Below are 27,944 nucleotides of genomic sequence, written 5' to 3' on the forward strand. Positions count from 1 at the left end.
AATCCCTAACCCTAACCCTCACCTCCAAAACCCATCCAACAAAAACCCAAACCATAATTCTCCATCGACAAACAAAAAAAACCCTAACCCTAAAAACCAGAATCTCTCTCAGAAAAACCCTAACCCTAGCATTTCCTCCAATGGATTCCTCTCAGTTTCAGCAAGCTCAACTCGCCTCGATACTCGGCCCTGATCCTTCTCCCTTCGAAACCCTAATCTCTCATCTCATGTCAGCAGCCAACGAACAGAGATCACAAGCTGAAGCCATCTTCAACCTCTGCAAACAAAACCAACCTGATGCCCTTACCCTAAAACTCGCACACATCCTCCAAAATTCCCCTCACGTAGAGCTCCGAGCCATGTCTGCAATCCTCCTCCGCAAACAACTAACCCGTGATGATTCATATCTCTGGCCTCGTCTTTCCCCATCCACACAAACTGCCCTAAAATCTCACCTCTTAATCTCAGTCCAACGCGAAGAGGCAAAATCAATCTCCAAAAAGCTTTGCGACACCGTCTCCGAGCTCGCCTCCGGCATCCTCCCGGACGGTGGCTGGCCGGAGCTCCTCCCTTTCATGTTCCAATCCGTCACCTCCGATTCCCCTCGCTTACAAGAATCCGCCCTCTTGATCTTCGCCCAGCTCTCTCAATTCATCGGCGAAACCCTAATCCCCCATCTCGCAACCCTCCATGATGTCTTTTTTTCTTGCCTTTCATCCCCATCTTCGCCCGATGTTCGTATTGCTTCCCTCAATGCTGCCATTAATTTCATCCAGTGCTTATCCTCACCGTCGGATCGAGATCGGTTTCAGGATCTCTTACCTGCGATGATGCAGACCTTGACTGAAGCCCTAAATTTTGGACAGGAGGCTACTGCCCAAGAGGCGCTCGAGCTTCTGATCGAGCTTGCGGGGACTGAACCTAAGTTCCTTCGCAGGCAGTTAGTTGAAGTTGTTGGGTCTATGTTGCAGATTGCTGAGGCTGATACGCTCGAGGAGGGCACGCGGCATTTAGCGATTGAATTTGTGATCACTCTCGCGGAGGCAAGGGAGAGAGCGCCTGGGATGATGCGAAAGCTGCCCCAGTTTATTGGGAGGCTGTTTGGGATACTTATGAAGATGTTGTTGGATATTGAGGATGATCCTGTGTGGCATAATGCGGAGAGTGAGGATGAGGATGCGGGGGAGACGAGCAATTATAGTGTTGGGCAGGAGTGTTTGGATAGACTCTCGATTTCGTTGGGAGGGAATACGATTGTTCCAGTTGCGTCTGAGCTGTTGCCAGCATATTTGGCTGCACCAGAGTGGCAAAAACATCATGCTGCACTCATCACTCTGGCACAAATTGCAGAGGGGTGCTCAAAGGTAATGACTGTCTTGTTAAGTTGTTGTTAGAATGTATTAGATGAGATCGTTTTGAACTCAGGACCTGCCATGAGGCAATAGCTATGATACCATGTGAAAATGTCTAGAAATTATGGTGAAAACCCAATGCATTCTAGGTGCCTTTTGCACTATATTTATTGAGGGTTTTACAAGTAGTTTACATGAAAACATGTACTTGTGTTTAGAATTCAAAATACATAACTAAAATAACATCCTAATCTACCACTATAATGATCCAGGTCAGATCTAGAAAGATCTGATCTCTTGCATTCTAACAGGTGTCAACAACTTGCAACTCAAATCCTACTGTTCGATTCATTTTCCATTTTAAACAATAAAAATTCATTTTGAAAGAAATTATCGATTCCTGTTTCAACTTGAACAATGAAATATTCAGCTAACTATATAAATTAGAAAGAGATCAAGTTTCATAATTTTTTGTCGTTTTATGTTCAGTTTTATCTCACGAGTTTTATCTCATGAATTCAGAGTTGAGATGGGTTTCAACTTTCAGGTTAAGGCTGTATACCAAGTCTGACTTCATCGTTCATCCAATATCTGATTCAGAGCTGAACTCGTTACTAGATAGAAATTTAGTGCTACAAGTGAAAGAAAATTTAATGTATAATGGATGAAACTTGTAGTGATGATGCATCTACTATTTCAGGATGTCATTGAGTTGATGAAGTTTTCTTTGTTTGTGTTTAATTTTTGATGTTGTTCTCCATTCTTTCTTTTATTTTTATTTTCTGTAGGTGATGATAAAAAACCTGGAGCAAGTAGTGACAATGGTGTTGAATTCATTCCAAGATCCCCATCCACGCGTGCGGTGGGCAGCCATTAATGCGGTTGGCCAGCTGTCTACTGATTTGGGCCCAGATCTACAAGTTCAATATCATCAACGGGTGCTTCCTGCATTAGCCTCAGCTATGGATGATTTCCAGAATCCCCGAGTTCAGGTAATTCAATTTTTGACATGCGTTTCATGATCCTTTTGTTTGTTGATTGATTGTAATAAGTTTTTCTAAATAGAAGAAACTGACATCAGATACGCAACCCCGTTAGAACTTGAAATCATGGGAACATTGATGTGGATTAAATGTAACAGATGTTGCTATTGTCTTCTTAGAAACAGTACTACTCCTGTGATTAAATAATTCTGAATTAGTTACATCTTGTCATGCCTATCATCTTCAAATTTTGTAGTGATAAAGAGCACTAAGTTGGGTTTTTTCTCACTAAGCCTCGTTAAATCGCGAAGTATGCAATAATTCTGACTTCTAACCATGGTTTTAAATTTCGACCGAAATCCGAAATTTCGGTGGAGACCTAAACCGAAATTTGCCGAAATCCTGGATTTCGCAAAATACAAAAATTCGGCCAAAATTTTGGACGGAAATTCGGTCCGAAATTTTGAATCGAAATGCCAAATTTCGGCCGGAAATTTCGGATTTCAGTGGGGTCCGAAATGAGTACCGAAACCGAAATTTAAAACCTTGCTTCTAACTTCACCATAGCCCGCTAGTAGCATCCTCACTTGGTATGCCTTACCGAACCTATCTAATTTTTTTTTTCTTATTTGAATTTCAACTCACTGATTTGTTCAATTATTTTCTTCGTTACTCTTATGTGTACTTCATTTTTATCAGATGAAAATTGTAGAAAACTGGACAGAAAGCTTGATGGTTCTTGGAGCATTGCCAAAATTCTAATACGATGATAATGATTCTCTTTTCCAGTAGTCAAAATTGCTGGGGAGAAATGCTTTTACTGCAGTATTAAGGTTTAAACCTAATTGAGTAAGAGGGCAAATTTGAGAGCTTGCTCTTTCAAAGTTTATTCTATTTCTATAACTGCAGAATATTGTGAGTCTTTTTAAAGAACCAAGATAGTGATAAATTTGGGAGTTTGCGCATTCAAAGTTTATGTTATTTCTATAACTGCTGAATCTTGGAGTTTCTTAAATATCCAAGATAGTGGCAACTATAATTGTGAGATACAGGCTGTCTTGTTTCAGCATTTTATGTAGTTGTCTCTTAGGGCTTTGTTATTAGAGGCAGCTGCAGTATTGTCAACGGCACATAATTTTTTATTTATTTAGTTTTTGCAACTGCTAGTTGTTGGATTTGTGATACCATCTTAGCAAACTGAATTTTATCCACCTCATCAACCTTCACTGGTGATTTTGCGGTGCTTTATCTATATGGAACTTTACTTTTTAGTATTTTGGGTACTCATGTGAACATTAGAATGGGGTACAAGTTTGGTATGGATTCTTACGATTTTGTGCGAAACTTTTTTCATCTAAGCAAGCATTCCGGATATCTAAATTTTAGACCAAGCATCTTATGTTGTGAAGATACAATGGACTTTTCATTATTTGACTCCTGTATTTGACTACCTTTTGTTCACCGGATGTTTTCTTTCCTGTAAGCGTCAGCTCAGTACTTTATGAGAATGACAGTTATTTTGTCCTGTTCTGTGCTCACATGCATATACGTCATACAATCTTTATTGTTTATGTTGATTGTTTTCCCTTCAGAAGGAAACATTTGTTTTGGTTCATATTTTTTTTTCTTCTTTTCTTTTTATGTAGGCACATGCTGCTTCAGCAGTTCTCAATTTCAGCGAGAACTGCACACCGGATATCTTAACACCTTACTTGGATGGAATAGTGAGCAAATTGCTTGTACTTTTACAGGTATAGTATCATATTTGTTTTGTATTTATTGCCACAGTATTTACTTAAGTTTATTCTTTCTGGATGCTTGGGATTTGTGATGGATTATAATGTTGTATCATTCGTGCAATCCAGAATGGGAAGCAGATGGTGCAAGAGGGAGCGCTGACGGCTTTAGCGTCAGTTGCGGATTCATCCCAGGTACCACAAAGGGCTGCTTTAGCAATTATTGCATCATTTGTCTTTGAATGACTTTGTCTGAAATCACATTTATTTACGCAGGAGCACTTCCAAAAATATTATGATGCAGTTATGCCTTATCTCAAAGCTATTTTGGTGAATGCAACTGATAAGGCTAATCGCATGCTCCGTGCCAAATCCATGGAATGCATTAGCTTGGTTGGAATGGCTGTGGGCAAGGAGAAGTTCAGGGATGATGCTAAACAGGTAGATTATTGAACCACTTGTTCTACTGATTGATTCTATATGTTTGATTTTGAAAGATACCAATGTGTTAAGTTTCTAACAGTTCCATTATATTGTGAACTTTGATAATGATATGTAGGGATTCATGTTTTAATACTCTTTTTTTGCACAAGATCTAGTCAAACTTTATCATTCTTATCTACTAAAGAAATTCCTTTTGTGTAGGCATTGCAATTATTTTTTCTTTCTTCAGCATGCTTATCTTGGTGTCATAGCTTATTATTTCCAAGATTTGTCAGGCATGGTTGCTTCATCCCTTTAGTTAATTTGTGTGATGCTAGGTTATGGAAGTGCTGATGACATTGCAAGGATCTCCGTTGGAATCAGATGATCCGACAACAAGCTACATGCTACAAGTGTGTTTTCTTTCTATTATTTAGGTTCTTTCGAAGTAAACTGAAGCCTCCTGTACACAGTTTGCTCTAAGGACTTTTTGTTGAATCAATTAACCTCTGATTGTTTTACTTGTAGGCATGGGCCAGACTCTGCAAGTGCCTAGGGCAAGATTTTCTCCCTTACATGAGTGTTGTGATGCCCCCGTTGCTTCAGTCTGCTCAGCTTAAACCGGATGTGACCATTACATCTGCGGATTCAGATGATGACATAGATGAGTCAGATGATGAAAGGTTTGTTTTTAATTCAAGAAAATACATGCATTGCATTTGCAATTATTGAAGTTATGTTTGAAAACAAAAGGTATTGGCCTAAAATTTTCTTCGCATTCTATGAATTTCCTTTTCCTATCCTATGGTACCACTATATTGATGGTGGCAAGTCTTTAAAGCAATCAAATTCAATTGTGGCTAAAATTATCTAGGATTGTTCTGACAAAATTCTTAAAGCCCTTTCTCGATTGTTACCATCATTTCAAGAATTAATTTTACTCTAGGAATGTGGTAAATGCCTAAGTGTGTTTTATGTTTGTCAACAACAATAGTCATAATCTTAGTTCTTGTAAGAATATTACTTGTTTTAAGGTTGTCAATGATACTGGCTATAATCTTAGTCTTTGTAAGTATGGTGTTGCATGCTGTTAGCTGCATAAGAGAAGAGGAAGAGTAAAGAATGGTCGAGGGAAAAGAAGGAGAAGAATATGATCGAACTTGCGGCGCCCCCCCCCCCCCCAGTTTTATATTAGTTCACAAATATCAAAATACCTAAAATACCCTATTGAGTACATAGACTTGCAATATAATTTGTAATACCCCCTCAAACTGGGGCATAGATATCACCCATACCCGACATGTTACAATTCATTTGAAGCTAACTTCTACCCAGTCCCTTACTGAACCCATGAACAAATTCTTTAGACTTAAACAAATGGGGTACTGATCTTCAACTCATGAAAGTGTCTTTGATCTAATGACAATCAACCTCAATGTGCTTGGTTCTTTCATGAAACACATGGTTATTGGAAATGTAGATGGCTACTGATTATCGCCGTACATCTTCATAGGACTTGCGGTGATAAAGCCCATCTCTTGTTGGAGAGACTTTACCCAAATTACTTCACACACTGCATAGGCCATGCTTCAAGACTTGATTTGACTACAACATTGTGTCCTTTTCCTCTACATTACTAAATTGCTGTCTACAAACATACAATACCTCACCTGGACTTGGAGCATCAGAAAAATTTGTAATATCCATTATGTCAGAAACGTCTGTATGTAAGACCTTTACCTGGAGCACCTTTTAGATATCTCAAAATTCTACAAACCCATCTCAGTGTTGTTTTCTTGATGAGTGCCTGAACTTATTAACCCTTCCAACTACAAAGGTTATTTCAGGCCTGAGTGACCGTCAAGTAACCAATTAACTATTCTTCTATATTATAATCCCCATTCAATTTATCAAAACATTGGTATTTGTTCGAAAACTATGCGAAAAATCATTAAAAGTGAAAGTAAACAGGAATGTGGGTCAAAATATCACATATCGCTGTAACTTTTGGACTTCGAAAGGAAAATTATCACATGTCTCAGCCAGTGCATGTTGGTTTTAGCTCTGGCGAAGCTGATACAGATGGTTTGAACTTTGATCCTTTCTTACTCAATTATATTAGTAGTTGAAGCCTCTATTTCTTTTGCTGTTGTCATTGTTATAAATTTTTTTTTCTGGGTCAGTCTAAACAATAGCTTTGACGGACAATCCTGGAATTATGACTGATATAGGAGCTTGTGATTTTCACTTACATCTAAGGTTTGTGTATCTAATGCAGTATTGAAACCATTACTCTCGGTGATAAACGGATAGGGATCAAGACAAGTGTCTTGGAGGAGAAAGCTACAGCTTGTAACATGCTCTGTTGTTATGCTGATGAGCTGAAGGAAGGGTTCTACCCATGGATTGATCAGGTTGGTCTTAATGTATTACATAAGCTCCTTCTGTAGTGTACTTTGTAACATAATTGGGATTAATCAAGTGGTGTTACAATTTCTGCAGGTTGCCCCCACTTTGGTTCCACTTCTCAAATTTTATTTCCATGAAGAAGTTAGGAAGGCGGCTGTTTCAGGTATTAATTGCGATGTCTAGTTTCTAACATTCTTTTTCTTGATTGCTTCGTGATTTGGATTTTGTTCCTGATGTCATTCCTTTTTTTTTGGGGGAAAATGGTCATTCCTCTTTTATTGTCTAGCCATGCCGGAGCTATTACGTTCAGCTAAGCTAGCTGTAGAGAAGGGGCAAGCACAAGGCCGTGATGAGTCTTACGTTAAGCAGTTGTCTGACTACATAATTCCAGCTTTGGTTGAAGCTTTACATAAGGTCATTCTAGTTTTCATGGTTATTTGATGTTTTTAATCTTTTTTACTTTGTGTTCTCTATCTATTGTTTGACATTGTCCACCTGTCTTCCTTTTGCTGGCACTGAATTAAATATTCTTTGAATTGCGACTGGCTTGCAGGAGCCAGAGACAGAGATTTGTGCAAGCATGCTGGATTCATTGAATGAATGCATACAGGTTTGCCATGTTCTTCTGTGAAGTTATATTATGCACTTGCATTAGGGATTCGACCTCGAAATTATATGGTTCCTACATGTATTGTAACTTTCCTGCAAACTTACTAAATATTTTATGCGATTAATTTTTTTTTTTTGAATGGTTTTATGCGATTAAATTGTTATGTTGTATTATGCTTAGGGAAAATTTTAGGACTAAAATTATGACTCATCTACCAAGCTATCTGTGCTTTAGTCGCATAGTGATTCATGCTTTTCTGTTCTGATAAAGTAGATATATTTTACATATATCATTAAAAAAAAGATATATTTTACATATAATATTTTCATTGCGGGTCCTTACCAGGTTATAACCTAACAACAATTTTAACCCGTGTTATGGTTCAAATATTACAAGACTTGAATCTACACACAAGTTGGGCATTGCAGACTCTTTTATCAATGAATTTCAATATATCCCATGCCGACGTATATGCCATTCATCCTGTTGGAAGATCTTCCCACTTCTGTTCATTCTGTATGATTGTGAGATCTTATCTAGTCCCATTCAAGAAGAGGCAAGAGCCTCAAGACCAAACATTTATTTTTAATGGCAAGGGAAAAACAAAGTTAATATCTTGAGATTTAAGTACTGGCTGACATTTTAATTTACGAGGGCTTACAAATTCAACTATTATGAGGACACTACAAATTTTCTTGTGACTTCTTCCTACTTCGGATGTTGGGTTAATCCTCTAATGGCTAGCATCTGCTCTCATTTACAAGTGGCTAGTGGTTTAAGTGCTAAGCCAAAAAGAGAGAATTTTGGTTGAAAAATCTTGAAAATGGTGTTTTTTCCTCTCTCTCTCTGTCTGTCTTTCCCTCTTCTCTCTCTATTGGTAATGACACCCCCTACTCTTTCCCCTACTCTTCGAGTCTGCTGCGCAACCAAACACTACTATAATCCATTCCACTATTCTCCAAGAGGTAATTTTAGACAAATTCAATGCTTGTCTCCTCCCTTTTAACTTCTTATTCCACTACTCTCCGAGCCTATGCCACAGATCCATAGCCATAGAGATTAAGAAAAGAGCTTAATATATCTTGAGATATCTACTCTTCCAGGATCGTCAACATAATAGAAGAGGCAAGGCTAAGACTGGGCATGGGCATCAAGCCTACTCGGGCTGTACACGAGAAAGGTGCTTTCAAAATTTTCTTTTCCACCGGAGCAAGTCTGCTGATAACTGAAATAACAAGATTGCAAGAATCCACCAATTGAGGTGCAAACAGGGACGGTGCGAGAATCTGTAAAACAGTTCTCAGCGCACTACCAGTAAAATCAACAACTTTCAGTTGGTTATTCTCTCTCAAAATCTCTGTTTTTTTTATCGGTAAGCTAGGATCGAACCTGAGACCTCAGGGTTGAGAAACAAAGCCTCAACCGCTGAGCTACATGCCCAACCCAAATAAAGCCTCCACTCTTGGATCTCTTGTTAATTCATTGGGCATGGCTGTAAATTAGCGTAGGTAACCCCTGTACTATATGGCCCATAGTGTCTACAAGAACGCCCAAATATAAATATAAACATAACTGTATATATTTGACATTGCAACTAACAATAAATAATTTATAATTATAATAAGTATACCACCAAAGAAATGGTATTATAATTGTAATGTACTGGAAAGCCTTCACAATGGTCCATTTATGATATCCTTGGTTCGCTAATCAATTTTAATCAAGTTCACTAATACCTAAGTGAATCTTAGTTTAAAATTGAATCAAGAAAACATAAGAAAAATTCTAACAACTTAAAAAAAGGAAAAATTCAACAACAGTTAAGCGTAGGACAAGAAGAGACAAGATTGATATATAGAATAAACTATTTTTTTTAATGATAATTCGGAATAAACTGATAATAAAATAATCACATCAATAATCTATTACTGAGCATGGGAAATCCTAAAATTGAATGCTAGAATAATCACATCCATGGAATGCTAAAATTGAATTTCGATGGATCTAGCATGGGAAATTCTCTTTATAAGAATAAAGGGGATATTCAGAGTTGCACCAATTACCGGGGAATTAAGCTAACGAGTCACACCATGAAGCTTTGGGAGAGGGTAATTGAGCATAGACTAAGAAAAGAGACTAAGGTGTCAGAGAATAAGTTTGGCTTCATGCCCGGACGATCGACTATGGAAGCTATCTTCTTGATTAGTCAGTTAATGGAGAGATTTAGAGAAAATAAAAAGGACCTTCATATGGTTTTCATTGATTTGGAGAAAGCGTATGATAGGGTTCCCAGTAGTTTTATGTGGTTGGTCCTTGAAAAGAAAAAAAGTGCTTACTAAATATGTTGATGTGATTAAGGATACGTACAATGGAGCAGTAACTAGTGTCAGAACCACGGATGGCACGTCTAGTGAGTTTCCAATTACATTAGGGCTGCACCAAGGATCAGCTCTAAGCCCTCATCTTTTTACGCTAGTTATGGATGAGATTACGGAGGGTATCCAGGATGAGGTGCCGTGGTTTATGTTATTTGCAGATGACATAGTATTAATCGACGAAACCAAAGCAGGAGTAGATGCCAAGTTAGAGTTATGGAGAATTACTTTGCAATCCAAAGGTTTTAGACTGAGTCGGACTAAGCCAGAGTATATGGAGTGCAACTTTAGTAATGTAAGGAGGCGGGGTGAGGGTGTAGTAAGTATGACTGGTCAGGAGGTACCTAAGAGGGATATCTTTCGCCATCTTGGTTTAATTCTACATAAGGAAGGAGAGATTGAAGATGATGTTAACCATAGAATAAGAGCAGGTTGGTTGAAGTGGAAGCTTGCCTCAGGAGTTCTTTGCGATAGTAAAATCCCTACCAAGTTGAAGGGAAAGTTCTATAAGACAGCGGTCAGGCCAGCCATGCTGTACGGCTCAGACTGTTGGGCCACTAAGAAGCAGCATGTGCATAAGATGAGTGTAGCGGAGATGCGAATGCTTAGATGGATGTGTGGCCACACAAGGTTAGATATAAATTATATAATTAAAAATGAAGACATTCGTAAAAAGATGGGAGTGGCACCAATTGAGGAGAAGATGAGAGAGCACCGCTTAAGATGGTTTGGACATATCCAACGTAGGCCTTTGGATGCTCCAGTGAGAAGAGGTGACTCGTGCCAAGTTGGAGTAAAAAGAGGTAGGGGCAGACCGAAAACAGCTTGGGTAGAAACAGTGAGGAAAGACTTGATAGATAGGGACATAACATCGAACATGACCTTGGATATGATAGAATGGAAGAAAATGATCCACGTAGACGAACCCAACTAGAGCCAGGATTAGAGTAGGGTAGATTCCTTTCACCTTCTTCACAAAATTTTTCTAAAGGATTCATTTGGCCGACCCTAACTAGTTTGGGACAAAGGCTTTGTTGAGTTGAGTTGAGCTGTAGTATGGGAAATCTTGGGTCATCCGGCATTGGAGGATTGTTGAGGAATGAAGAGGGAGTGGTGATTTGGTTCTTTAGAGGTCCCATTAGTATCGCAGATGCAAATGAGGCGGAAGTGCACGCAATTCATCAGGGCATCAAGATGCTTCTTAATGTGGACATGAACAAGGTGGTGGAAGGGGACTCACTCAATGTTATTAGATGGCTTCGACGATCAAAGCCAGTACCTTGGGGATTTGGAGCTTATTTTGAGGAAATTCTTGATAGAATTGCGATGACAACTGTCACATTCAAGCATGTTAGGCGGTTTGCGAATGGTGATGCGGATAGTCTACCGAGGGCAGGGGTGCACAAAGATAGCCTTGAGCAGTTCGATTTTCTCCCCCCCCCCCCAGTCTTTTATTGTAAAATCTTTATCGTTTCTTCGATATACTCCTGTTTAGGGACCTTCTCGGTCTCTGTTTTTTTAATGAAATTTATTTGCCATTAAAAAAAAAATCCATTATTGAGTATGGTATTATATTTTTTGGTTAGTTGGTAACTTGGTATACAATTTAAAATAACATATTTAAGGCGTTGTATAATATGTAATGTTTAAACATGCTATAAAAGATAAACACCTTTCTTTAATGGCAATAAACACATTATAAAAGATATAACACATGTTTTTTTGTTTTTGAATGGTAAGATATTTTGTTGAACAGAAAGCAAGAAAATAAAGATGGTTGGATAGAAAAGAGAGGACAAAATACAAGAAAGCATGTCAAACCGATCTTAGGGTGGGAGAAAGTCAAAAACCTCCAAGTGGGATCTACCAACACCGCTCTGGCAAGCGGATTTTTTTTTTGAATGGTAAGATGTTTTGTTGAACAGAGAGTAAGAGTTCTAAGATGGTTGGAAAGAAAAGAGCGGACAAAATACAAGAAAGCATATCAAACCGATCACAGCGTGGGAGAAAGTCAAAAACCTCCAAGTGGGATCTACCAACACCGCTCAGGCTAGCCCATCCGCTTCACTATTGGCATCCTAACGTGCCAAAAGGATACTGAAAGTCCCCCTCTCAATCCTGAGTCTCATCCACCAGATATGCAAACCTACAAGGGTGAGAGTCACTCCTGAGCATCTATCAAATCACATTCAGGGAGTCCAAAGTCTACGAAAAGAGCAGCTTGAACACTCACATCGGCAATCCTGATGCCTTGAAGGACCTCGCTTAACTCAACTTCATTAGAAACCCCAATCGATATGGAGAAAGCCCATTTGATGCTACCCCTCTCGTCCCTAAGGAGACACCCATTTGATGCTACCCCTCTCGTCCCTAAGGAGACCTCCAACCCCGTTCGTCCTCAAATTGCCAAAACTCAAGCCATCAAAATTTAGCTTATAGATCCCAAGGTAAAGAGGAGTCCAACTAGGATGAGGAGTATCCACCCGCTCCCCAATCCCCATTAATACAAATCTCACTCCACCAGCGCCATAGATCTGAGCTAGAGATACATTTGAAACAAGGGAAAGACTTTGCCCAAAAAATACGGAGCGATATATCTGCGTGAAGGCGAACAACAGGCGTTTAACGGAGACATGAGAGACTCAATCATTCCTTTCTTTCGATATCACCCAAATAGTTGTGAACAAAACAATCTTCCAAATAAATACACATGTTAAGTGAGAAGGAAGGGACATGAATGCCACATGAGCAGATAAGCAATAATTATGTCAGAAACACGTTAGGGACTCTCCTTGAATTTCAATGCAATATTGGCAACCGAATGAGGAATCGGCTTTACTTTTCTATCAAAATTCCAATCGATGTCGAGAGTTTGTGCAACCAAACACTGCCTATTTGATTGTGTAATATGGGAATGTTATTAAAGATCTGGCACAATGTCCCGGCCATAAGATGCAAAGGCCAAAGTTGTCCCCTGAATATTTGCTTAATCTAAAGAATCTGCAGGATGCACTATGAACTGTGATGCTTGTTGTCTCATTTCTACTTTCCTCATACACATACAGAATGCTGCTTAAGTAAAGTTAGTTCTCTTTCACGATCTTCTTAAAATGTATCAAACTTGATACTATATGTTTTCTTGCTCCGAGGACTTACATGATGGATCTAAATATTTGAATGAACATGTAGGGCATCATAATCTTTTCCACCATTAGGCATTAAATGTGTATATCTTCTTTGTGCTTTTGTGAGATACACGTCTTCTATGGCTTCTGGATTTCTGAATTATAATAACATTGAATCGTACAACTGCAGAAAAACTTGGCATATCGTTGATCCAATAACTGTATTTTTTTTTCTCAAAATTTTTTGGGCAGCATGCCATATTTTATCGAGTGTCGATGTTTGATTCATGTTGCCCTTGATGCTTAAATGTGGAAATTATCTCCTCTGGGGTGCATTTTTTTTGTTCCCTTCTGATGTCATTCATTTATAAGTACATGATGAATCCTTCATGCATTACCTTCCTGTGTTTGTCTTCTTTTTTCAGATCTCCGGTCTGCTTCTTGATGAAAGCCAGGTGAGGTGTATTGTGGATGAAATAAAGCAGGTGATAACTGCTAGCTCCACTAGAAAAAGAGAAAGAGCAGAGAGGGCCAAAGCAGAGGACTTCGATGCTGAGGAAGGGGAATTACTGAAAGAAGAAAACGAGCAAGAAGAAGAAGTTTTTGACCAAGTCTGTCTTAAAAATGCTCAAACTTCTGTTTTTTTTGGTGCTTGTTTAATTGTTTTATATCGTAGTTGATTTCACAAGCCAAAAACTTGAGTCTGTTTTCAGTCTCTTGAATATTTTTGGATTACAGGTTGGTGATTGCTTGGGTACTTTGATCAAAACGTTCAAAGCTTCATTCTTGCCTTTCTTTGATGAACTTTCATCATATATAACGCCTATGTGGGTAAGTTATCTTGATAATGAATAAATATTACTCTTACGTTGTGTGCTGGAAAGTAGACTGTTTTAGGTTCTTCTAGAGAATTGGGACATGTCTGTGTTCTATGCATTTTCTGAGACCATTGTCAGGTCACAATTGCAGTTGTTATTACTAAGGTAGAGGATAATGTAAGTTGAACTATTAACCCCTTGGGGGTGCTTCTGCTCTGGTTGGTAATGCATTCAAACTAATATTGCTTAATTATTCTATTTCTTTTAATCGACTAATGAACTTGAATATGCTGCAACAATAAGCATAAAAAAATTGTGAAACCCAAGGGAAAGCTTTGTAGAATACTTAATCTGTTAAGACATGGGCTAGGAATGTTTCTCCATCTGTCATTGAAAAAAGATGACTGTTTTTTTGGTTATTCTACTACGTTGTTACTTCCAGCTGCTCCATTGCATAGGTGGGTGGTTTGAATGATTTCTTGTAAGAATGGTGCTGTCCTATACTCCTTTGATACACTGTTGGTGCAAATAAGTAATACACCTCTTTTGGCATGTATAAAGAAGCAGAAAACACGTAGAAGGTCTTGTTTCTTGTTTCTTGTTTCTTTAGAAACCTACATTATATATATATATATATATATATATATATATATATATATATATATATATATATATTTGAATGGTAGCCAATTTCATTGATAAAAACAAGACCGAGATGGTCAATACAAGATAAGAGAACATAAAGCGAAAAAACAGAAAAGAAAATAGGAACAATGACAACAGATGGCTCATGGGGGAAGGGAATCAGACAACGCTAGAGCTTTGTTGGAGACACCCTCTCTAGTGAGGCGATCGGCCACCTCATTGTTTCCACTAAATCAGATTATTATCTTCTTTGTCCAAAAAAAAAGGGGGTTCTGTGGTATCAATTCTGCATTTTCTTATGCTCTTCTACCAAATAATATATATTTAAATTTAGGTAACAAATGGAGTTCACTCCGTTTAAGTGACAGGACAATGTTTCCTACTAAAAAGGCACCTGGTATTTTCTTTGGAAATGGCTGGAGTCTGAAAAAAGTCCATGACTGACTAACTGGTTAAATAAAGAAAAAAAAGTACTGTGTCACGGAGTTGATTTGCATCCAGGACTACTTGGAGGTGAGAAGTGCTAGGGCCACAAGTCACAACCTTTGTTTTTTTAAATAAACAATAAAAATCAAATCAACTTAGAGAATATACAAACAAATTATAGGAAACAAGGATGAAAAGTTATTATCTGGAGATCAATTATATCATTCTATATTTTTTTTTGAATGGCTATCATTCTATTAAATTTCAAATATCTAAAATCATTCAGTGGTATTTTACTTTCATTTCTACATCTGATTCCTTGTGGGATATTCCTTGACAACAAACAACGTGATGGTGTGTACTTGTTTTCTATGCTGATGTGTTTCTTTTGGAATGGAACCACTAGAACTCTCATGTCTTTATGGGGAAATCCTCGTCAATATTGAAGTGATCAGAGGTGTCATTATGGAGTTCAATAATTGAGCCATCCTCTGTCCTGCTTCATCTTTTTTTCCCTCTTCTTGAAAAATTTCTCCTTTGTCCAGCTTCATCAACATATCAAGATCTCAATTAGGGTTGGATTGGATGGGGCATTTAAACCCCCACTGCCAATTGAAACTAAACTTAAATGACATGTAAACTAAGTTGTAAATATCATTTCGTTTCGGCCGAAACGGACCGAAATTTTGGTTTCAGTCTGGAATCTGGAACGAAATCATTTCGTTCCAGATTTCGGTCGTTTTGGTCGAAACGGGCGAAACAAGGTGTTTTGCCCGAAAAGCCTGAAAATGCGGAAAAGTTTGAAAAAATTACTATGTTTGCCATTAAAGCCGTTGCGAGGTGTTTTGTGACGATTCTACCGTCATTTTATGACCGTTTGTGACCGTTTTATAGCCGTTGGAAGGGTATTTTCCATCTTTTCGCATCCACAAGCCTATATATATATCCCTTTAACCATTGTTTTTCCACATTCTTCTCTTTCACCCTTTTCTTACAAACTTCATCTACACACTTTCCCACAACTAAGATCTACTCTAATCTTCTTCTAAGCTCTTCAAGCTTCTCTAATCTTCTTCTAATTTTACTTTTACACTCTTTCCCACCATCTAAGATCAAGATGTATTTTTTACATATTTGGTTCATTTAATTGTTTCTTATTATTTTCTAACATTTTCTGATTTTTGGATTTTTTCCATATTTTTAACATTTTTTTTAAAAAAAATTACCTCCGGGAAGCGTAACGAAAAATTTCGACTGAAACGCGAAACAAAATGGATTTGACAACTTGGCTTGTAAACCTTCCCTCTAACCACCGTGACAAGTATATCCAAGATTTCTAAAATTTCCCGGTATTTTTTTTTCAGAAAAGGACATGTCTTGGCATTTCTCAATATAATCCCATTTTTGCATATCTACCATACCGTACATGTTTATTTTGTTGTTTTATTTATTGTTGCCTCTTTTACAATTTTGTTGTTTGCGCGAGATCTATGATATCTCAATGAGACATTCAAAGTTTGGAAATCTTATGAGAGAAGCTTGAGAACAATATTTTTCATTGTCTCCATGACCTAACCATTGCTTTTGGAAAGGGAATAAGTGTTCTCCATTTTATATATCCAAAGTACTTAATCCAATAGGAATTCTACAACAATTAGCAATAGTTCCTTTCCCTATGGACTGGTGCCACGCTGATTTCAATATTTTCCCCTAGTTGAAAAGTTTGGATTGAAGGAAGCTATTTGAAGTCTGAACACCTATGGATTGGTGCCATGCTTATTTCAATATTCCCCTATTTGAAAAGTTTGGATTGAAGGAAGCTCTTTGAAGTTTGAACACCCCCAGTTGGAACACTTTTAACATCTAGCCATTGCTTTTGGGCATGGAGTAAATCAAAAGCATTCTCCATAGTGTATGCCACATTACTGTTGCATTTGCCTAGCCTATTGGAAATTCAACGACGGAGTTTCTTGTGGACTGATGCCATCCGTATTTCAATATTCCCATAGGTGAAAAGTTTGGATGGAAATGAACTCTTTTAACACCAGCAATTGGTTTAGCACCATTTAAAGTTCTTGGAAAACGAAAATCACTGCCATTGGTCTCAATGTGAGCCCATCCCACACAGCTCCATTGAATAACCTTGATTGACTCCAAGTCTCTTTGGAGCTTGATTCAGTTGCAACAATAAGATGTCAAGATAATGCAAAAAGCTAATCTGTGCACATCAAGCAAATAATTATATATTTTTTTCAATAAAAATTGATGATTGGAAATTGTTCCAAAAAAAATAAAAAATGATGATTGGAATCATCATGGGTTGCTAAGAGGACGACATCAAAATGTTGGATATTTAACGGGTCTGACTTCACCAATATCTTTCATGAAATCATCTTCGGTTGCTAAGGGGACTTGGTCAAAGGAAGTATTTGATGTGTATCATCACTAGTTTCACCGCTATCTCTTAGATTCCTCACTACATTTGCAGGAAGTTGTATTTATGTTCATTGCAATGAGCATTGGACGACCTGCATTTTTTTCTTCACATTAGTATTTATTTTCTTGTTATATAAAATTATGTTTTACCTTCATATAGACGTGTAAGATGTGTACGCAATTTGATTTCCAAAGACACGTTATGCTGCTGTGGGACAAATATACTTTCCTGCTTACATAAGAGAAGCAACAATTTAATGTTAAAACTTAAATGAATGCATGAATCATTTTCTTATCCACTGAATAATGTTCATGTGTTATTCTGGTCATTACTTTGTCAACCTTTGGATATGCAATACTGTCAACTTTACGTCTTGAGTACATTTTCTTTTTAAGCAGCGGCAGGGAATGTTTATGTTTTGGTCTGACTTATATTGGTTTTAATTATCAGGGCAAGGATAAAACAGCTGAAGAGAGAAGGGTTGCCATTTGTATTTTTGATGATGTTGCAGAACAATGCCGAGAATCAGCTCTTAAGTAAGCCAGTTCCCTTTTAGTATATAACTGAAAATATGAATTCTGATTTATTAGCATATCTTAAATGTGTATTTTTTTCATCATTCAACAGGTATTATGATACATATCTTCCATTTTTATTGGAGGCATGCAATGATGAAAACCCTGATGTTCGACAGGCTCGTCCTTTAGACCATGGCCTTCACTTTTGTCCAAATTTCTTTTTGGACATCTTTATGGATCATATTTGAACTAACTTTTATATTCAGGCTGCTGTTTATGGCATTGGAGTTTGTGCAGAGTTTGGTGGGTCTGTGATTAGGCCTCTTGTTAGAGGTATCTTGCTTATTCTATGTGTGTACCTTCAATAATAGTCTGCTTTCAATACTGATTACCCACATCTGATTTTTATTGGTTTATACAGAGGCTCTTTCCAGACTAAATTTTGTGATAAGGCAGCCTAATGCACTGCATTCAGATAATGTAATGGCATATGACAATGCTGTCTCAGCTCTAGGGAAAATATGCATGTTCCATCGAGATAGCATAGATGCCACTCAGGTACTTCCCGCATTCTCTTTGTTCTTTTTATTGCCTTTGGTTTCTGGTATTTTGACTGGACAAGCTTCAAAATATTGGTATCATTGAAAAAAAAATTCAAAATATTTGTTGTAATGTGCATGCATTTCTTTATCTAGCCACTTTACTGTTCAGTGTCTCTTTTCAATACCAAAAGAAATGGGTGCTTCTGTACAACTTTGGGTTAGTATTCTGATCATTTTGCTCATGGTTCAAAACACATGGTTGGCTATTCTTCCAAGCAGAATAAAACTTTGATTACATGCTTTTGGCATTTCCAGAATTCCTTATATGGTCATATTGCTGATTTTGTGTGGGCCGTGTGGCAAATGAACCATTAGCTTTCATTACATTATTTTATTTTCCACAACTTTATTTACTATCACAGTTAAATATGTCATGAATTTGGTTCGAAGGTCACTTATGAGTTATGATGACTTGATTCGCCTGAAACCTGCCTATCGGCATTTTGGATAATAAAGATGCAAACTTACCATGTCAGAAGGATATATTTTCGCCAACTTGACTGGAAATTAAAATGACTGACTTTCTTTTGAAATAACTGAATGGAAGTGTCTTAGACTTTACAAGCTAGTTTTACTAATTAAAGAATCCTTAATTTCTGTTTTAAGTGACTGGAATCAGATTTGAAAATCGAGATAAACATCCTTAAACTTGATTAAGGTAAAATTCTGGAACTTTATATGTTTCATGTGAAGGAGTGTGATAGTTATTTGACAGAAGGAGAAAAAGTATCAGGTGCCAGTCTTGCCATTTGTTTGTCGCACTTTTTTACAGCAGAAAATTCTGGAACTTTAGCAATCCAAAAAGATGATGCTACATCCTTACGGTTGGTTAATGATGCTTTGTCGCAAGCTTGTGGCTTATTAATAAATTAAGTAGATACTAATGGACTAATTTTGGTTGATGAGGGAGAAATCACAATGATGATAATCTAGTATGGGTTGTTACTGATGGGAATGACGGAAATGAGGATTGTACTCGTACCTTTAGTATGTCAAATAAGGATGATGGCGAGAAGAGTGTAGATAACGAGCCGTTTGTTGACCGGGTGTTTGAAAGCAGTGGCATTGCCTATGAAGACAAATCATTAATGGAGATCAACCTGTGAGATCGGAAGTGGAAAGTGACAGATTCTGAAGACAAATCATTCTCACGATCTTACTTCTCCACCAAGAAGACGATTGCATCGTTTCCATGATTAATTCCATAAGACTGAAAGTTGTAAGAATTTGATGGACCTGCTCCATGGCATAGGGATACAACCATTATTAAATGGCAAAGACCATTAATGCTGCATTTGATGGATTAGATGGTATTCTCTCAATAAACCAAGTGGTGTCCCATTTGAGAGACATATGGAGAACAATATGGGCTGAGACACTGTCATAGTAGGCAAACGTTTCCAACAAAAACAATTAGAAGACCCGAACTTCTATTTTGTTATGGAATTGGACACGGAAGGGACATTGCGATCCATGTTCTGGGCTGATTCTAGGGCGAGAAATGCTGACCCAACCTTTAGTAATCTAATTGTATTTAATGTGACCTATAAGACGAATAGGTATCTGATGCCCTTTGCATCATTTACTGTAGTTAATCATCAAAGACATCAGATGAGACTGGGGAGATCTTTAGTTGGTTATTTAGTAGTGGTTGGCATGCATGTTTGGGAAAGCTCCAGGAGCTATCATAACTGATATGGACGGGGCGATGCGAAATGCAGTTAGAAGTGTCTTCCCAAATACCCGCCATCGGTTCTGTTCTTGGCACATTCATAAGTATTTAATTGAGAATGTCGCAGCCATGCGAGATGCCGATAGTGAGTTACACAAGGATTACAATTGTTGGTTTTACAGGAGAGAAATAAACGAATGTGAGATGGAACAGCGAAAATTGGTGGAAAAATATAAAATTGGTGAAAAGAATTGGGTAGCTAAAATGTGGGAGCTACGGGCTCCTTGGATGCCAGCATATTGGAGAGATACATTGACTGCAGGCATGAGTTCTAGTGGGCGCAACGAAATTATAAATGATTTCTTTGATGGATATATTAACCAGAAGACTCATTTGCATGAATTCTTAGATCAATATGATAATACACTTGTTGAGCGTTGTAAGAAGGAATCAAAAGAAGATTTGAAGTCCAAAAATTCAGATGCTTTATTGAGTTCAAGTAGCCTATGGGAAGCACAGGCTGGAAAATGTTATACGGGAAATTTTTTTAAGCTATTCCAGGATGAGATGAATGGTAGTACTGATTTATGGCATAAGAGGTGTAGTAAAATTGGCACTGTGACAACGTAGAATGTAAGATGCATGCGTGATTTTGAAAAGAGGAAATTTTGCACGGTTGTGTATAATGATGTTGAAGGTGTTTGTGAGACATGTCATTGTGTGAAGTTTGAGACTTCAGGAATATTATGCTAACATATCATTCACACCTCTGACAAAAATTGGAGCGCATGTTTATGAGAACATTGGAGCGCATAAATCATTTCCCTATATATATATATATATATATCTATCTATATATATACTAAGCAGCTAACTTTCCAAAATGTCATTCGCTTTTTCCAAGGAAAAAATTTTTGGAAAAGTTTTTCCGCCCCTACTCATTATGACTCTTATCTTTTAGCATTTAATGGTCACGTGAGTGCTTTTTGAGAACGGTAAAAACCATGCCTTTTGGTTATTTTGGGGAAAAAGCAATCTAAGAATTCACGTAATTGTCATATTTTGATGCATATTATTTGTAGTTTTTTCCCATAGTTGTCATATAAAGGTACCTTTTCTTGATATTTTTTCAGTACTTTTTCTACTTTGTGGCCTATTTTTCCGTAATTCAATGCATGGGCCTACCATTTTCCATGGGCTTTTTTATTGGATAGTGCCCACCTTTTGCACAACATTTTTAATAGTTTGGGTCTCACCACTTTAATTTTATTACCATTCCTAGCACGGGAGGGCCCCACAATTTTGCACATCATTTTTGATAGTTTTAGTTTCACCACTTTAATTTATAACCATTCATAGTACGGGAGGGGCCGACAAGGTGAGCCAACCATCTGTACCCGAACCTATGTACTAGGGTGGAACCCACCATTTTACACATCCGTTTGATATGGTGGGGTCTCTTATTTTAGATCCATGCATAGCATGGGTCCAGCATGCTATTATATATATATATATATGAGAAAACGGTTCCTACACACATGTGTAGATAAGTTATCTACACACTAGCTTAAAATACAGTGGGGGCCACATTATTTGGGTGATCCAAACCATTCATTTTTAAGGCCCTCTCATAGATAGGGTGTCCACAAAAAATCAGATCCATAGGATCATCCTAACCATTCGAACTTTGGAGGCAAAAAATGAACTAATTTGTGAAGGTTTAAAGACATCCATTTTACCTCCACAAATCGTAGGGTTGGGATGATCCTATGGATCTGATTTTTTGTAGACACCCTATCTATGTGAGGGCCTTTAAAATAGATGGCTTGGATCACCCAAACAATGTGGGCCCCCACTGTATTTTAAGCTAGTGTGTAGAGAACTCTCTACACATATGTGTAGGAACCGTTTCCTCTATATATATATATATATATATATATATATATATATATATATAGAGAGAGAGAGAGAGAGAGAGAGAGAGAGAGAGAGAGAGAGAGAGAGAGAGAGAGAGGGTTAGCAGCTAGCTTTGCTGTTAACATTAGCATAAAACAAGGGTGGGGCCACATTGTTGCGGTGATCCTATGCATTCATTTGAAAGGACCCATCATGGATGGGGTGTGTACCAAAAATCAGCTTCATTGGATCATCATAGGATGTCCATTTGTGGGGGTGAAAATGGACAGATACTGTTTGTCACTTTGTCCCCTAATCTACCCATTTTTTCACCTCACAAATGGACACTCTAAGCTGATCCAATAGAGCTGACTTTTGGTGGATACCCTATCAATGAAAGGGCCTTCCAAATGAATGCTTTGGATCCCCCCAACAATGTGGGCCCGACCTTATTTGATGCTAACATTAGCAACAACCCTTTCCTCATATATACTAGCATGCTGGACCCATGCTATGCATGGGTGTAAAATAGGGGACCCCACTCTATCAAACGGAGGTGTAAAATGGTGGGTTACACCCTAGTGCATAGGTTCGAGTACAGATGGTTGGCTTACCTTGTGGGCCCCTTCCGTGCTAGGAATGGTTATAAAATTAAAGTGGTGAAACCCAAACTATAAAAAATGATGTGTAAAATTGTGGGGCCCTCCCGTGCTATGAATGGTTATAAAATTAAAGTGGTAAGACCAAACTATAAAAAATGATGTGCAAAAGGTGGGCCCTATCCAATAAAAAAGCCCATGGAAAATGGTAGGCCCATGCTATGAATTACGGAAAAAGGGCTACAAAGTAGCAAAAGTACTAAGAAAAGGTACCTTTATATGACAACTACGGAAAAAACTACAAAGAAAATGTATCAAAATATGACAATTACGTGAATTCTTAGATCACTTTCTTCTCAACATAACCAAAATGCATGGTTTTTACGGTTCTCCAAAAGCACTCACGTGACCATTAAATGCTAAAAGATAGAGTCATCATGAGTAGGGGAGGAAAAACTTTTCCAAAAAAAATTATAGGAAAAAGCGAATGACATTTTGGAAAGTTAGCTGCTTAGTATATATACTAGCATGCTGGACCCATGCTATGCATGGGTGTAAAATAGGAAACCCCACCGTATCAAACGGAGGTGTAAAATGGTGGGTTCCACCCTAGTGCATAGGTTCGCGTACAGATGGTTGGCTCACCTTGTGGGCCCCTCCCATGCTAGGAATGGTTATAAAATTAAAGTGGTGAGACCCAAACTAAAAAAAATGATGTGCAAAATTGTGGGGCCCTCCCGTACTAGGAATGGTTATAAAATTAAAGTGGTGAGACCCAAACTATCAAAAATGATGTGCAAAAGGTGGGCCTTATCTAATAAAAAAGCCCATGGAAAATGGTAGGCCCATGCTATGAATTACAGAAAAAGGGCTACAAAGTAGAAAAAGTACTAAGAAAATGTCCCTTTATATGGCAACTACGGGAAAAAACTACAAATAATATGCATCAAAATATGACAATTATGTGAATTCTTAGATTGCTTTTCCCCCAAAATAACTAAAAGGCATGCTTTTTACCGTTCCCAAAAAGCACTCACGTGGCCATTAAATGCTAAAAGATAAGAGTCATAATTCGTAGGGGCGGAAAAACTTTTCCAAAATTTTTTTCATTGGAAAAAGTGAATGACATTTTGGAAAGTTAGCTACTTAGTGTGTGTCTATATATATATATATATATATATATATATATATATATATAGAGAGAGAGAGAGAGAGAGAGAGAGAGAGAGAGAGAGAAGGGTTCCTGCGCTCGAGTGTTGGAAACAGGCGTGGGCCCACATTGATGGGTGATCCTAAGCATTCATTTGAAAGGCGCCATCATGGATGGGGTGTGTACCAAAAATCAGCTTCATTGGATCACCATAGGGTGTCCATTTTTTAGGGTGAAAATGGACAGATACTGTTTGTTCACTAATCTGCCCATTTTTCCATCCCACAAGGGAAGTGATATATCCGCCCCTTCTGATCACCAGGAACACCCCCTGCCAGTGTTTGTGGCAATCAAGGGCATTTAATTCTTCTGACATAAGTACAACAGCCCCTCTTTAGTCATTGATACACTGACAGGGGGTGTTCCTGGTGATCAAAAGGGGCGGATATATCATTTCCCAAAAAAAATTCATGGACACCAGGAATTTTGAATTGGAAGTTTAAACTATTTTAACCGACTAGTTATCAGTACGATACATCCATGTCATTACCTCTTCTGAGCTTGAATCTACCATCCAAAATCTGACCCGTGATTCCTTCTCCTCTCTCTTCCATCTGAACCCAACTCCTTCAACGAATCCTCTATCTGACACCCCAGTGTCCGTCTCCTTGCCTTCCTCAAAGATACCCGTGGCAATACTTTAATTTCTAAGTTTCTAACCCCTTTCCTGTTGGACTGCCATTTGCTTTGCCTGCGTCAAAGCCGCCAACGCCTTATCTTCCGGAATTAGCATACCTTTTACTTTCTTAAAGCCACTCTTGGAAGCTCTACTACTAGAGCGGATTTAGTTGAGTTTGGTGAAAAAGAAGAAAAAGATGCATGGCCTTATGACTGAAAACAAAGGCCGCGTGACTGAAAGCAATGTAGCTTATTTAGAACAGGGTTACCTTCTTTTGGGTGGTTGAGGACTTGAAGGGTGGAAAAACTGAAATTGGAGGTGGAAATATCATTCCTACACACACACACACACGCGCACATTTGAAATGTTTTTGGTGATGACATTTTTATTATTAGTTTTAAGAACTTGTGTAGTCTATTCTGTAGGTCACGAGTTTCAATTTTTTTTTTCTGATATGGCTCTTCCATAAACGGTAAATCTTTCATATTGTTTGGCAGGTTGTTCCTGCTTGGTTAAGTTGTCTGCCAATTAAAGGTGATTTGATTGAAGCCAAAGTTGTACATGACCAGCTTTGTTCAATGGTTGAAAGGTAAGGGCTTTTGCCTTATATTACTATGTAGGTGAAGAGTAGCATGAATATTACTGACCTATTCTTTTCACAATCTTTTTTTCTCTTCTTGTAATAGAGCGCCACATTTAACTTATGTTGGCATGATTTTGGCATATATTGTGTATTATTATTATTTTTTTTTTTTTGTCTTTTTTCAGGTCGGATAGGGAACTTTTGGGCCCTAATAACCAGTACCTTCCTAAGATTGTTTCTGTGTTTGCTGAGGTAAACAAAGTTGTATTTATGGCTCACATTTAGTGTACTTCAGACCTTTACTTTGCAGTGCAATACCTTCATATTTTTGTGGGGTCCATTTTCATCAAGTCATTCTTCTAAACGGACAAAAAGAAAAACCACATAGCCTGCCAAAATTCCTAATAAAATCAAGTTATATTTTATCTGCCTCCCTCTTTTCCCTAGCATTCTGAAGTGGCTTCTATTGTATGATCATCTCCTATACATCAATTGTTTACAACTTTTTTGGAGTGGTAATTGTTTACATTAATATGGTTTAGAGCTATGAGAATTAACGGAGCACTCTACCAGCCTCGCTATTTGCTGACCGCCTTACATGATTAAAAGAGATGGACGCAATCCCTAATCTATCCTGAATCTCATTAAACAGGTCGCCTGATCTCCAAGGAACACAATATGGGTCTCTTAGCCATCTAATGACATTTCGAGAATCTCCTTCCACCACCACCTTACTTAGGTCTACATTTTGGAGCATTTTGATTCCATGGTGAATGGCCTAGACTTCCGCCTCATTTGAGTCAGCTACTCCGATAGGGCCTCTAAATGCCCATAGTACTATTCCATCTTCATCCCTCAACATCCCTCCTATACCTGAAGGTCCCGGATTATCCAAACTGGAACCGTCGAAGTTCAATTTTAAAATTCCTTGGCTTGGAGGCAACCATCGTTGAATAACTTTGGGATTATTGCTAGATTCGGTACAAATCTCTTTCCAACCATGCCACAAATCATATGCCGATACAAATCTGAAGCATTCCAATGTTTTTATCCAAGATATAGTTAGAGCAATCACCTTATTGAAAAGAAATTGAGCTCCCTTAGTGTATCCTTTAAAAATACTTGCATTGCGTTCTCCAAAGGACCCAAATAGTGGCTAGGAAGGAAACTTGCTAAAGTATCTTGCCTTTTTCTTCCATGGCACCATCGCCCGGCATAGAAATTTTACTTTCTCGGTACATTAATTCAAAAAATAATAATTAAATAACACAACAGCAATTCAAAAGATTCAGCATAGAAACCCTATCCATCTTTCCACAAATGAAGATTGATTTTGTTGTGTAGAACTTTCTTAAAAATCATGACCATTCTTTTTGGATATCCATTCTTTTTGGATATCTTTGAACAGAAAAAGCACAACGAATAAAAAGAATTGGCTGATATGATATTTGTCAGCATGCATGGTTTAAATTGTGAATAATGCATTTTTGGACAAATTTTACTCCTCGTTAGTACTTTGTCCAGATTTTAATGGGTGATGACTTCAGGCATTGGTGTTATGTTTTGATTGAAAGCCAAATCACACAATTTCGACAACAATGCCCTGCACAGAATCAGACTAGGGATTTGCTAGCGTCCATCACAAAAGCCATTTTGCGGCTGGTCTGTTGCATGTCAGACCAGCCACCTCGTGAATGTGCCACCTCAAATGACCCACTTCTAACATTTTCACTAGCTAATCCTAACAATTAATCATACAAATGTAAAGACTATTGTTGCACTGCTATAGTTAGGAGTAGGATACTTTTGGAAAGTACCAATTGCTAATTACCGATCACTAGTTATAATTTGCAACAATGTTTAATAAGTATCGATATGTGTCGACACACACTTGTCTGCTGAAAATTCAAAGTCTTGAATAAATCATAGCTTATTCTCCAAATCGAGTTATCTGTCAATTGATATTTTTAATGCTTGGCATGTATTGTAATTTGCATCACTTTGGACTGAAATTTCTCATGAAATTTTAACCAAGGTCTGGCAATATGTACTGAAAATACAGGTTCTATGTGCGGGCAAAGATCTGGCTACGGAACAAACTGCAAGCCGCATGATCAATCTTCTGAGGCAGCTTCAGAGCACATTGCCACCTTCAGCGTTGGCCTCAACCTGGTCTTCATTGCAGCCCCAGCAACAGCTTGCATTGCAGTCCATTCTCTCATCCTAGGGTTTCATCTTGCAAACACTTCTGTCCTCCGGTCAGTTGTCTATTATATTCTGTTTATTATTATCCATTCTTTATAAATGTATCCATTGCTTGCGTGGATTTCCTGCAATGTGGTGGTTGTTGAGGGTGAATGAAAGCTGTGCGTGGGTGAGATGTGGTTTTGGTGTAGAATGTGTATACAAGTTGGAAAGCTTATTATATAGTCACCAATGGGTGCGGGTCTACGATAAAGTGTTAGGTGATTGGCTTTGAGGTTTTTGTTGTGGTAGTGGTGGGGGAGGAAGAAAACTGAATTTTTGAGGCAATTCTTGTAGCAGTTTTGGTGCTCGTCTCCTATTTCTCCCCCCCCCCCCCCATTATTCTATACTATTTGATCCTCTTTGTGGAGATGAGTGTACTTTTCGGTGCTGAATTTATTATTTCCTTGTTTCTCTTTATATCCTCTTGAAAATTTTACAATGCAGGCATACATTTTTTGTTTTTCACTGGAAAATTAGATTGTCGTGATAAGAGAGGGGCTGAGGAGGATGGGGAAAGGGGAGAACTTTATTGTAACTTTCGATTTTCACCAATTCTTCCTCCTCTTTTCCCTCTCCTTTTTTTTTTAAAAAATTTTTTTTACTTCTTTTTAGGATTTTTACCATTCTTTTAATCTTTTTAGGATTTTTTTACTGTTTAT

The 27,944-nt window shown here is 37.9% G+C and overlaps 1 protein-coding gene across 1 annotated transcript; it reads left to right on the top strand.

The window, feature by feature from the left end:
- Positions 1-27,652, top strand: LOC143893134 (uncharacterized). Its single transcript, XM_077398116.1, has 20 exons — positions 1-1,364; positions 2,141-2,344; positions 3,982-4,086; positions 4,201-4,266; positions 4,348-4,512; positions 4,833-4,907; positions 5,023-5,177; positions 6,773-6,908; positions 6,997-7,066; positions 7,190-7,317; positions 7,457-7,513; positions 13,439-13,624; positions 13,752-13,844; positions 17,790-17,875; positions 17,967-18,033; positions 18,124-18,190; positions 18,279-18,415; positions 24,953-25,044; positions 25,224-25,290; positions 27,101-27,652. The coding sequence occupies exons 1-20, from the start codon at positions 141-143 to the stop codon at positions 27,263-27,265; spliced, it is 3,345 nt and encodes a 1,114-aa protein (XP_077254231.1). The 5' UTR covers positions 1-140; the 3' UTR covers positions 27,266-27,652.
- The last annotated feature ends 292 nt before the right edge of the window (positions 27,653-27,944 follow it).

The sequence above is a fragment of the Tasmannia lanceolata genome, unplaced genomic scaffold, assembly GCF_043159265.1.
Source record: "Tasmannia lanceolata isolate RefF3 unplaced genomic scaffold, GAP_Taslan_0.1 ptg000015l, whole genome shotgun sequence".
Classification (NCBI taxonomy): domain Eukaryota; kingdom Viridiplantae; phylum Streptophyta; class Magnoliopsida; order Canellales; family Winteraceae; genus Tasmannia; species Tasmannia lanceolata.